General features: G+C 43.5%; 1 protein-coding gene across 1 annotated transcript in view; it reads right to left on the minus strand.

Annotated features, from left to right (window-relative positions):
* PIWIL1 (piwi like RNA-mediated gene silencing 1) overlaps nucleotides 1–13370 on the minus strand; it is a 240637-nt gene that overhangs the window by 74506 nt on the left and 152761 nt on the right. The window contains exon 13 of the mRNA XM_075176746.1: nucleotides 10313–10500. Coding sequence (XP_075032847.1) covers nucleotides 10313–10500 — 188 coding nt within the window. The remainder of the gene's footprint in view (nucleotides 1–10312; nucleotides 10501–13370) is intronic.

Genomic DNA, 13370 nt, shown 5'->3' on the forward strand with positions numbered 1-13370 from the left:
CATTTTGAGTGGCTAGCTCCTCCCCTACTATTCCCCTCCCTTCGGAGATATCTCTGGAGTGGGGCATTGTTCTATGGGCTCATATATTTTTACTTTTAACTTTTCAAATGTTTACATAAGAGCCTGTTTGTGGATGTATCCCTAATCGGGACCGAGTGACCAATGGGCTTCACCTTCCCCAACTGCCTGCCAGCTCCTTCACTGTTTAGAGGAGTGTGTGCTGTACTCTAACCATCGCACTGCCCCCATGGAGCTCCGGAAGCAGTCTGATGTCCCCAAGCAACGAGAAACAGGTGCTTGTAGATCTTGGCGGTGACGTCCACCGAAGCAGATCACCTTAGATTAAGGCACAGCTTCAAGCTGGATTGATGGAGCAGTCTGTTAAAACGCTCATGCAGCACATGACACAAATCTCTAAATAGGCGCACAACCTCTTGTATAACTCATATCATTTTATTAAATAACCAGTAGGGAAAATTAAGACACTTCATTAAAAACTTCATGAAAAAGGCGGTTGTAATTTCATACCTCTAAACATAATCATAAAAAAAGCGGGGGCCGCCATTTTACCGCCTAGCATCGCTTTAGAAACAGCTCCTTCCTTTCTCCTCTTCTGGGACATTTTTCACTTTTACCCATCGACTAATATGGTACTATCACGTTCTATGGATGGCGGTAGGTGCACATTACTGGTTGCCTCTTTGTCTAGATCTTCTAGATCTGGTACAAGGCCTTCTTTATTGACACTCTTTAGGTTGTCTGGCTTCGACAGCATTGTTGCAGAGACCCCGATATTGAGGTCACAGGGTCTCTCGCAAAATGATTGTGGGTACTATGAATAAAGCGCAAAAACAGTCTTCCTCTTTAAATTATCGGGTGTGGAAGGCTTAAATCCAGTGGTGTGAAGATCACACTTTAGTCTGTCCCGCTTGCTATTTTTCCTGTCGGGTTTAATAAAGGCCCTCGCCTCTCTTCTCTGAAACTGCAAGTCTCACTCTCTTTCATCTCAAGATGGCCGTCATAAGTGATGTCCAAACTGTTCTGAAAGGAGTTCTACATGCTCAGCGCCTTGTATGTCTTGGGATGTTAATTTGGTGTTCAGGAAAGGAAACCTACAAGCCTTTGGATTCGTTATCTCCAGTATGTTACTTGGAAGGTGGTGTTTTTACTTGCCATTTCCTCTGCTTGTCACGTGTCTGAGTTGGGGGGGCGCTGTGTTGCAAACCCCTATTCTGGTACTTCAATCTGCTTGGTGCTTCGTACTAAACCCTCCATGGTGCCGAAGGTGGTCTCTCTCTTTCACTTGAACCAGTAGAATATCATTCCAGCATTTTGTCCTCGGTCTCAGTCTTCTGGAGCTTCCCTGCATCTTCTACGCTCCCTCCTCTTGCTCTGGATGTTTGCGATTACTTTTCAGTTGGTTCTTTTTACGCTTTGTTGGCTCTCTCTTCTGGGTTTTGTTAGAAAAACTGAGGATGGCTCCCACTGGAGGGTCACAGTAGGGCGATGCTAGACAAATGTTTGAGTGTTAACTTACATTTACAACAGATCCACCTACTATATACCCCAATGTATCCCATTGTCCACCAATGGGAAGTAACAATACTCTTTTTAATCTGCATGGAATTGTGAAAACAAAGGCTAATTACAACTTTTAGGGCACAATTTTTTAAAAACTTACTTACTCCCCTTTACCTGAATTATAGTGGTCCCTCCCACGAAAATCCCCTCTTCTGTACTGTTGGATGGAAATCGAATTTGTTCCCACAACAATGTATGGGCTGCAAATAGAGTCATCTGTTGGTCCCACCTCTTGCTCTTGTCACTGTATGAGATCAGGTCATTGACATTTGAGGTCCCTGCTCCAAAAGAATCATGCTGGGACCTGAAATGTCATAGGCCTCAAACTGCACAATCACGAGACCCAATAACAAAGAGGAGAAATGGACTTTGATGGTTCCAAAAATATTTGTGTGCCTCCTGATGTCACTACATCCTTACTTTGCTACTCTGGCAGCCCTACAACTTATTAGAGGGGTTTTGTGTTCAACACGCTGCAAAGAGGCAGGGAAGCCAGAGGAGCATAGCAAATTTTATGCTTTCCATTCTATGTCATCAGCGAATTCACCCTTAGCATTTCAAATTATTAAATGATTATAAATTAGGTGTATGATTATTAATACTATTAAATCAACACTGTTTTATATATTGCCTCCTGGGTACTTGTAATATACATAACATTAGTACATAGAAAAACTAAAATAAACCCTCTCTCTTTAAGCAGTCTCACCGAGCTATCTATAAAAATCTTATTTTATTTATATGTAGATTGGTAAGAGATGTGCATCGGTTTCTTAGCGATAACATTATTAATATAAAAACCCATGTATATACACACAATACTATGCAAAAGCTTTAGGCAGGTGTGGAAAATATCCTGTTAAGTAAGAATGCTTTCAAAAATAGTAGTGTTAAAATTTATTTTTATCAATTAACAAAATACAAAGAATGGGCTGGCTGGCTACCATCGCCAGGTGGATTACATCCACAATCAAGCAAGATTAAGTGAGTTCCAATCGGCCTAATTGTATTGCTGCACACTTCACCCGCTCTGTGGTTGCCTCTTGGGCTGTGCGCAACGGAGCTTCAGAGAATCAGCTCCGCCAGGCGGCCACCTGGTTATCTCTCTAAACCTTTACCCAGTTTTATTGTTTTCATGTGTTTACGCCTCCTAACGCCAGTTTTGGCTGCAGTGTTTTGTGTGCCCTATATTCAGAGCCCCCCCTTCCCCCCTTAAGAGGCTACTTTAGAAGGTCCCTATGGTAACAACATCCACTAGATTGGATGAAAGAGATAAGAGGATTTTTATACTTATGAAAACCTGTTTCCCTGTTTCTGGGGGACACTGATTTCCCTTCCTTCCGCTCTTGTGCTGTTTGCTTGATTTGATCCCCTTTTTAGGACTTTTAATTACACTGTGGAGCTTCAATAAACAAATAACTATGACAACTCACGGTAGCAGAGACCTGAATATCTACTTGACTGCAAACTGTTCTGTTCTAAATGTAAATTGTGATAAGGATTAATCCGCAAACCTCTGCATGGCCCTTAAGGCCTGGGCTGTTTCCCGCTGCATCTTCTTGTAATCTAAACACAGAAATCTTCACAACTGTACATCCTTTTTGATCTATTTGTGGCCTGTTCCCGGAGTGTGTCATGCCTAAAGACCGCCGGCTCGGACCTCCCTCAGAGCCTAATGAAATTAGATTATACTGAAGCAAAGACTCCAGAGTGCTTCCTCTCCACGTCGTGATACCCACTCTACTTCTGATGACTCGGATTCTTCGTCACTGACTCGCAACAATTTACAATCCCTGTTCAGTGAAGTCAAGGAGACAAGTAAATCAGTGCAGGCGGTCCAAACAGAGGTACAAAAAGTAATTGGATCTCTCAAGGATGAACTGCATGATATTAGGGATAGGATGGACCACCTTGAAACTAAAATAGATGAAGTTGTCTCCTCTCACCAAGACACAGTGGTTGACCTCCAGCACCTACAGCAAAATATGCTCCAGCAGCAGAAACAACAAGACCAAGAGAACAGGGCCTGGCGTAATAACTTGCACATCAGAGGTATTCCTGATGAAGTGGATCAATCCCATCTTGATCAATACCTGAAAAGACTCTTTACTTGCCTAGCCCCTGCCACCCCCAAGGATTAGCTTCTTTTGACAGGGCACAAAGAGAACTTCCTCCTCAGGAATCCTTCCAACCTTGATATTTCATTCTTCGTTGTCACTATTACACTACTAAGGAGACGAATCTGCGGGAATCTCGCAAGCCTGACTCAATCTAATTTGAAGTTGCTTCCCTGGAAATTTTTCAGGACATTGACCCGCTCACCCTCCTCAAGAGTTGTAAATTAAAACCAGTGACATCTATCCTCAGGGACAACAGCATCCGGTATCGCTGTGGTTTTCCATTCCGTCTTCTCCTCTGGCATCATAAACTTCACTCTGCTCGAAAAATGGTATTATACTAGACTTTGGGACTCCCGGCTCTGACTCCCCTACTCATCCTGCGACACAAGGACCAGGCTCCAGCTCCTTGGGATCCACCCCCCCGAAAGCTCCCGACTACTGAGTGGACGACTGTGACAAGAACCGCTAAACCACCAGAAGCCACTTTGCTTCAACTCCCTCCTCTCTGGTTTTCGATCCTCCTCATGTAGACTAGGAGGAGATGTGTGCCTTAGGTCTAGGATGTTATTTTACCTTATTCTTCACTAACTTTCTGTGTTTGCACCTGAAGCTCTGGGTGGCAGTAGTTGCCCCACGCCCTTACGCGACCTTCCCCCTTTTCCCATTGCTTCCTTCTGTGGACGCCCGCCTTCCTGCAGTTGTGACTACTAGACCCTTATCTGTGTCTCTGGCCACGTCCCCGTAATGGGAATACTGCCATTGACCGGTCTGTCCCTGCCAGAGGCACCGCCCCTTACTTTTCCTGGCTGGCCCCATGGACCATATGTGACCCAAACACTGGTCATGTCCACTTACCTGTCCTCCTTCTTTCCATTTCCTCTCCCTTCCTTACTACATGCACTTTCCGATGTGTCTATTGCCACAGTGTTTAGTTATCATGTTTCAGCACGTCTGAACCTTGCTGGGGGACCTGAAACGGCCCATTCTCCACCTCCCGATGGCTCTTATGATCTTCTCCGTGAAATTTAAAGGTTTGAACAGCACACAAAATCGTACAACACTCTTACACTCAAAAAACATAGGGCTGACATAGTTTTTCTCCAGGAGACACATTTTACTCGTCACTCACATCCAGAATTGAAGTCTAGACTGTACCGCTCTACTTTCAATACTTGCGACCCTAGAAAGAAGAAGCAAGTTGTTACAATCACTGCCGACCATGTAATGTTTGAGCTGTCCCATTCCGACCCTGACGGACACTTAACAATACCCTTTGTACACTTGTATGCTCCGAGGCAAAAACCAACATTCCTTTTTCGCTACATTAGAATCCTCAGTTCCGCCAGGGAGAAGTGATTATGGCAGGGGACTTTAATGTTGTAGTAAATGACAATGTTGATAGGTCGTCCACTCTGGCTTCCCTCGCCAGCGGCTCAGAATCCGGTATATCCAAGTCTTTGGCATCCCTCCTTTCTCACCATCTTCACTTTGACTCTTGGAGACTCAGAGAACCCACCTCCCAAAACTTTACGTTCTACTCACCGGTCCACGGCACCTATTCACGAATAGACATGATCTTCCTCAGGCACGATCTGTCCCTGAAGCACTGCAACTCATATACACACAATGGTCGAGTTTACCATTACTGCTGACCTCTCAGATATAGTCTCCCGGCCTCGCCCTGCCACGTGGCGCCTCAATGACACTACCCTCATGATCCACAACTTACTCTAGGACTGCAGGCCCTTCTAGAAGAATATTTCCTTCTCAATGAATTTCAATATATGCCTTCTACGACCCACTGGGAAGCTCATAAGGCGGTGTTATGAGGTCACCTTATTATGGCCTCATGTTGTAAGAAACTGTCCACCTCTAAACGCACAACGTTAGATATCCAACTCCAGACTCTGGAGCGACAACACAAACTCTCCCCAGACGATGCTACACTGAACAAGCATCTCAAAGTACGGTCTGACCTGAAATTCCTCCTGTCAGAGTCCACTGCCATGGCCCTGAAACAGTTGAGGCAAACGATCTACGAGAGGGGAGACACAGCAGATAGTATCTTAGCCGCTTGTCTGAGGGCTCAGGGATCTCAAAATATTGATATAGCCCTAAAGTCAGCCTGGATGAGAAAGGTCGCGAGTTTCAGAAGTTTTATTCTACATTGAATAATTTAGGTAGTCTGACACCTGGAAGAGCACCCAGTGCAGATAAGATAGCAGCTTTCCGGAGACAAGCGAATCTCCCCACAATTACTTGTAGCTCAGCACAACAATTAAATGAGATGATTACGACCGGAAAAAATACTGGCGGTTATCAAGGCAAAAAAGACTTCTAAGGCCCCTTCGCCTAGATGGCTTTACTGCGGCCTACTACAAACGATTGTCCCAGACCTTGGTCCCCCACCTCAACAAAATGTTCACTGGTGTCTTACACAGTGACCCTTTCCCTAAATAGATTTTGGAAAAGCACATTGTAGTCATACATTTAGGGAAAGATCCTAGCGATTGCACTAGTAACTGTCCCATCTCCCTCCTTAATGTAGATGTCAAAATAGATGCAAAGATACTGGTCACTCAATTAAATAGAGTCCACCTAGATCTGATCTACTACGATAAGGTGGAATTCAATTCAGGCCGTCAGCCCAACTATGTTGCTTTCCCTGGACGCCGAGAAGGAATTTGACCGGATCACATAGAACTTTATGTTTCATGTCTTGAAGGCATATGGCTTCCCGGCTGAATTCCTGATAGGTGTATCTGCCCTTAACAATTCTCCCACCACTAGGGTTTTGATTAAAGGCTCTTTATCCTACCCCCTCTCCCTTTCTAAAGGGACGAGGCAGAGTTGCCCCTTGTCACCCCTAGTTTTCGCACTAGTCATGGAGCCCCTGGCGGCAATGATCCGACAGATCTACTACGATAAGGTGGAATTCAATTCAGGCCGTCAGCCCAACTATGTTGCTTTCCCTGGACGCCGAGAAGGAATTTGACCGGATCACATAGAACTTTATGTTTCATGTCTTGAAGGCATATGGCTTCCCGGCTGAATTCCTGATAGGTGTATCTGCCCTTAACAATTCTCCCACCACTAGGGTTTTGATTAAAGGCTCTTTATCCTACCCCCTCTCCCTTTCTAAAGGGACGAGGCAGAGTTGCCCCTTGTCACCCCTAGTTTTCGCACTAGTCATGGAGCCCCTGGCGGCAATGATCCGACAGACGGCTACAATAACAGGTGTGGTGGTGGGACCCTGGGAATATAAGGACTCCCTCATACTTTAGACATACTCCTCTCACTCACGAATCCCAAGGAGTCTCTGCCCGCCCTTTATAGTCTCATGGATGAGAATAGCATTCTGTAGGGTTATAAAATTAATTTTGTTAAAACAGAGGCCATGCTCCTACATGCCCCCCTTCCCTCAGGGCCGGCCTACAAGCTACTTTCCCTTTGCGCTTGTAGATGACTAAGATCAAGTGTCTGGGATGCCACAGTGCCTCTTCCTATGAAAGGTTATACAGAGAAAATTCCCCCTCCCCCTCCTGACTTAAATCAAACAAGAACTAGAGATGTGGAGGGGCTATATCATATCGTGGCAGGGGAGGATCATCATTGTTAAGATGAACCTGGACCTGTTGTGCGTCCCGGTGAAAGTACCCTGAATCTGTGTCTCGGGAATTGCATTCCTTTTTTCTTAAATTTATATGGCATGACAAGCCCCCAACTCTGTGGCAGTGCTCAAGAAGACCAGAGCTCAGGGAGGCAGAAGTTTTCCAGTTATCAAACTCTATTACTTGGCATCCAATTTGACCCTGGCTGCAGTTACCTATGTCCCGCACCAGACCATAGCATGGGTGGACTTGGAGACCCACTTCACAGGGGAACCTACCCTAGCATCACTCTGGGGCCTCCCCAATGTAGACAGGCCAACAGAGATTTCCTCCCTCCAATGTCTCAAGTTTTGTCTGTACCAATGGCACTCCTGTCGGATCAAATACAAATTATCCTCCCTCATTTCCTCCCTGACAACTCTCTGGAGAAACCCACGCTTCCCTCCGTGTGATTCGTCACAACAATTAAAGCACTGGTTACATGCGGAAATTTGGTCATCAATAGAACTTGGGCTACTAACTATACCATATATCTATCTATACCACAAGTTTGAACCTTTTCTCCCGCTTTTCTTTGAATATTTCCAGGTCCGACGCTTCGCTATGTCCTTGCCCTCCACTGAATCTCTCCGGACCCTCACTTTTTTCAGCATTTGTCAGCATAGCCGACTTACTAAAGGAATGATATCTGCGATTTAGAATTGGCTTATAGAGACCACCTTTGATGCGCCAGGACGGAATGAACGGGAATATGAGTGGGATCTAGCCCCCTCCCCACAAAAATCCCGCTGGGAAGAGGTCAGGGAGGGGATTGCCAAAAGCCTGATCTCTACACTTACCAAGGAAACGGTCTACAAATTGTATTATAGGTGGTACTATACCCTAAGACAGTGAGGGCTAACCTGTGACACTCCAGGTGTTGTGGAACTACAAGCCCCAGCATGCTTTGCAAATAGATAACTAGTTGATAGCTGGCAAAGCGTGCTGGGGCTTGTAGTTTCACAACATCTGGAGTGTCACGGGTTAGCAATCACTGCCCTAAGACAAGCTGCCTAGAATGTTTAGCTCAGCTACTGTCGGGAATTCGGCCAGAGGGGTACGATGCTACATATATGACAGACCAGCCCTCGTATAGTACCTTTCTGGGACATGGTCCTTGTGCTTATAAACTTTGTATCAGAACAACAGGTTGATAAGGACATTCCTTTTCTCGCCTGTTACCTGATGAGAGTGCCCTTTCCAACAATTTTATCTCCCATATCCTAGCAACAGCTAAATCCCTAATAGCCGAACATTGGAAAGACCCTGTCACTATGCAGGAACTATGAAATTACATTTGGCATGTCGCAAGCTTGGAAAGAATTACAAACTTCCTCCACGACAAACCACATAAATTCGAAAATGTGTGGGCCCTGTGGTACTTACAAAAAAGCAGTTGTCTATTTACTTTAACTCCCACGGCCCCATTGGAACATAGTCTTTGGGTTGTCTCCGGATCCGCCTGAGCTGGGTGTGCTGCACCGCGGTAAAGTTTCTTGTCCTTCTTGATATTTAATCTTTAACTGCATAGGACGCATGCCCCCAGATGTGTTGCACGTATTGTCAATAGCTATATTTTCAATGTTATCAGTGATTTTCCTACTCCCTCTCCCGCTTTTTTTCTCTCCCCCTTTACCTCCTTCCATCATCTCTGATCCTTTTCCCCCTCCCTGCTTTCCACAGAAAACTCATAAACCTAATGAGGAAACATCCTGTATATTCATATTTTTTATAAGTATTGTGATGGCTGTATTCTTCTTGTTGTTTCCTCACTAAATAAAGAATTTAAAAACAAAACAAAAACTGTTCTCAGTAGTGAGATTTTAAACATTTCAATGGCACAAATTTGCATTGTATATACCGTCCTACCCCAACGGCCCCACACAGCAGAATTAATTCATCATCATTCTGGCCCTATTCAAAGACTATAAATACAAAATGTGAAATTGCAAATACAGTGCAGAATGACAAAGTAAAATAGGAACATGAATATTGTATCACTGGTACTTTGTCTCTGCAAGATTTCACATTATAGTCTTGACCATGTAGTTAGAAAAAGGTGTATGTCTACATACATGCTCAGTGACAGTCCCAGCACTACTGAAGGGTCATTCATCATTTTAAAATAAAAACACAAAAAAAAAAACCTCACTAAAGTGGAAATGCTCGCAAGCAATTTAACAGAAACTGAATGTCATGTTGCACTTTTACGCACCTCTAGTAGTTACGTTCTGTAGAGCCATTGATCTCTGCAAATAGTCACTATTGATCGGCAGAGAATCAAAAGGAATAGTGGTCCCAGCTGTTTCCACCTTCGCTGTGCTTAACATAGCATACTGTGCATAGGAAAGAAAATCTTTTCTGTATCCCCTAAAAATCTCTGTGATGTTATCACAGGGTTTACTTGTAGTAGTGAAAGCCCCAGGTTCTAGTAACACCCTGAGTCTCTCTACACAATCTTCTTATTATTAAAGGTTATGCTAATTAGCTAATATCTTTGCAGGTAAACAGATACATATTCTAATAAAAGTAAAAAAAAAAAAAAAAGAAAACAAAATCCGATAAGGGATTCATTTTTTTTTATATAAAACACTACTTTCGAAAAAAAATCGAGGTAATAAAACATAATGGGCCTGCTTCATTAAGGAAAGTAAAGATATTTTGCAGTACAAGGGATGCAAGTGAGTTTATTATTTTGCACATAAGGAAAATACTGGCTGTGTTTTCATGTAGCACACAAATACTTGATAGCTTTATTTTTACACTGACATTTAAAGTTGATCTAGTGCATGCCCTACCCCAATTATAAATCTGTCCCCACATTTTAAATTTTCCTCTCCCTACAATGCAACATGGTTTTGCCAAGTTGCAAAGTTACTCTTTTCTTTTTGCTTAACTTTCCTTACATGAATCAGGCCCTATAACTGCAAATGTTAACAGAAATACAAATGTTTCACTTACATAACTGCCTTATTCATTTTAATCCCCATTTGTTGTGACACTTTAAACAGGTTCTGTGTAAGGGCATTGGCTGCATCGTAGTTTCTTCGAGTGTATATCAACAACCAATTATCCAGATGTTTCACATGGATTAGGCTAGGTCCTTTCATTTCTCTAGACCAATCTGCAAACTGTGGATTATATTCCGCCTACAAAGATGAATAGAGTATAAAATGAAAGAAGGAAACAATGTAAACACATAATTTGTGACCTCTCTGCAACCAAAGCCACTGCTTCTGCAGATTCACCGTTGAATTATAAGTAGGCATGGCTCATTCTAAAACTTTTGGGATTATGAGCAATTAAAAATTCCATCACATGCTTCCAAGCTGTTTAACCTCCATTTCAAACAAGAGACTTAAATCATGTGGCGTGAAGATTTGGGAATTTAGGCAGGTTGCCGACGGTTAATAATTTCAAGCATCTTCTGAAGTAGCCCTTTGGGTTTTGCCTTTAAGTATCTGAACAACTAACTTTTATAAGTTTAATATATTGGGTCAACTGGATCCAATACTTTAACTGAAAACACATTTTCATACAAACCGTTTTACTTCCGCTTTCACAATGACACTGCTATAAACACAAACAATGTAAATTTTGTTTTCAATCACAACATTTCCAAATTTTATCAAATCCTTTGAGTATCCAGTGAACTAAACATTACACATTTAACAGTAAATGTATTGTTTCAGTGTGTACGGAATCACAATGATTTGCGACAACTTTATGTCTGTTAAAAATCGCTGTCTGCTTGGATGGTCGTGCAAAAAAAGTCTAAAACGTGTAAAGTGTGCACGCATGAATCGACTGACCGATCGGATCTTCGGTTGTAGGTACAATCGCTCAAGATAACACATTGGTCGAAAAAACCTTCCGTATGTACCTAGCCTAAGTGGTTAAATCATTATCAGTGTATTGTGTTGAAATATTTTGGAAAACAAATCTCATGAACATGTTAAAATAAATTTTAACCTGCAGCTAGCTTTGCTAGGCTTACACACAGTTGCTGCAGCATGAGAACCACCTGGAATACAAGGATCCGTTGGACCTAATTCTGTGCAGACATTCAGCAAGTGTAATTCAAGTGTGTCTGAATACGGCTGTTTCCCTAACCAATTGCTGCTATCTTCTCCTCCAAATTTCACATTCATTAGAGCAAAGGAATTGCCCTTGAGAACACAATTAAAAAGTTAATGATGCTACCAGCACTGCTAGTGTTAGAATTAATGGAACGTTTAAAATAGTGTGTATTACAGTGGAGTAATCTGTATGTATGTGTTTTGTAACAGAGCAAAAGCAATACAAACATTATCCTTTGAGTGTATGGCGAAGTCTCCTGCTGACACTCCATGCCCATAGATCTGCTATCACAAAAATAAGTTAATTGTTTGTTCCTTTTGTGGTCATTAGTCTTGGCTCCGTTATGCTGCATGTCTACTGATTGCAATAAAAGAAGTTTTGTACTTATGTTAAATCTCTTTCCCCGATTCAATCAGGGGGACACTGCTACCATGGGGGTGAGGGTGAATGGATTTGGCACTTAAATAGTTAAGAACTAAACTTGCTGCTGCTGACTCCTATCCTCTGCAACCCCATAGACCTCAGTAATACTAAAGTACCAAGAAAAGGGTACACAATACAAACTAAACCGTAGAACAGCAAAAGGGAGGGAACGCAGTGTCCCCCACATAGAATCAGAGAAAGATTTAACGTGAGTACAAAAATGTTTTAGCCCCTAAGGGAGGGAATGCTCTGGTCTACTGGCCCGCACTGCAAAACACTGCGACCTAAACTGGCGTCCGAAGACGCAAAAATGTTGAACTGGTATGAACAAGTAAATCTATGGACAGAGGTCCAGGTCGCTGCCCTGCACAGCTGATCTGCAGAAGCCCTGTGGCGAGCAGCCCCAGAGGCCCCCACCGCCCAGGAGTGTGCCACGAGAAACTGAGGCACAGCTCGATTCTTACACACGTAAGTATGCTTAATCCTGGACAAGATCGAACGAGCAATGGTATGCTTGGTAGCTGGCCAACCTCTCTTGTGAGAATCATAAAGTACAAAAAGAGTCGGTTCACCGACGAAGTCCTATCCACATAAAACTTCAAAGCACAGACAACATCCAGGCAGGCTGAAGAAGGGCCACAGGGGGGAAAATCCTTGCCAAAAAGCTGCAACCACTATCTCATGGTTAATATGAAAACCAGACACTACCTTTGGCAAAAAGGTAGACACGGTTCTGAGAACTGCTCAATCCTCGTGGAACACCAGATAGGGATTCAAGCAGAAGCAATGGCCAAGAAAAACACCACCTTCCATGTCAAGAAACGTTGATCTACCAATTCCAGTGGTTCAAATGGCCGCTGGAGGACATCAAGGAGCCATAGGAGTAATGTGGAGGCGGCTGAACATGCAGCACTTCCTGAAGTAAAGTACACACATCGGGAAGACAAGCCAAACTGAGCCAGAAAAAAAAAATGGAAAGCGCCGAAACCTGAACCTTCAGCGATCTCAGCCTAAGGTCCATCTCAAACCCATCCTAAAGAAAAGCCAGAGATTTCCAGAGGCCGGCTTCAACAGTCACGCCATTAAAGCCAACCGAGGTAAGTTCGGGTGCTGGAAGGGACCCTGACTTAGAAGATAGGGTCTCAGGGGAAGAACCCACCACCACAGCCATAGGATCTCTTGTTCTTGTGCAAAATCTTTGCACTTGATGGTTGTGTCTGGACACAATCAGATCGAGAAGACCCAATCTTTAGACCAGTTGTTGAATAATCTGAGAGTGCAGGGTCACTCTCCCGGAAGAATTGCATGCCTATTAAGGTATGCCGCTTTCCAGTTGTCTACCCCAGGAATAAAATTTCAGGCCTCTGCCCAAGCCAGAATTTGGTCGGCCACCTGACAGTTTACATACGCCACAGCCGTGGCTTTGTCTGACTGGAGCCAAACCGGCTTTCTGAAAGAATGCTTCTGCTCCCTGAAGGGCTAACAACATTGCACGTAATTCAAGAATGTTGATCGG

This window comes from Mixophyes fleayi, chromosome 1, assembly GCF_038048845.1.
Source record: "Mixophyes fleayi isolate aMixFle1 chromosome 1, aMixFle1.hap1, whole genome shotgun sequence".
Lineage (NCBI taxonomy): Eukaryota > Metazoa > Chordata > Amphibia > Anura > Limnodynastidae > Mixophyes > Mixophyes fleayi.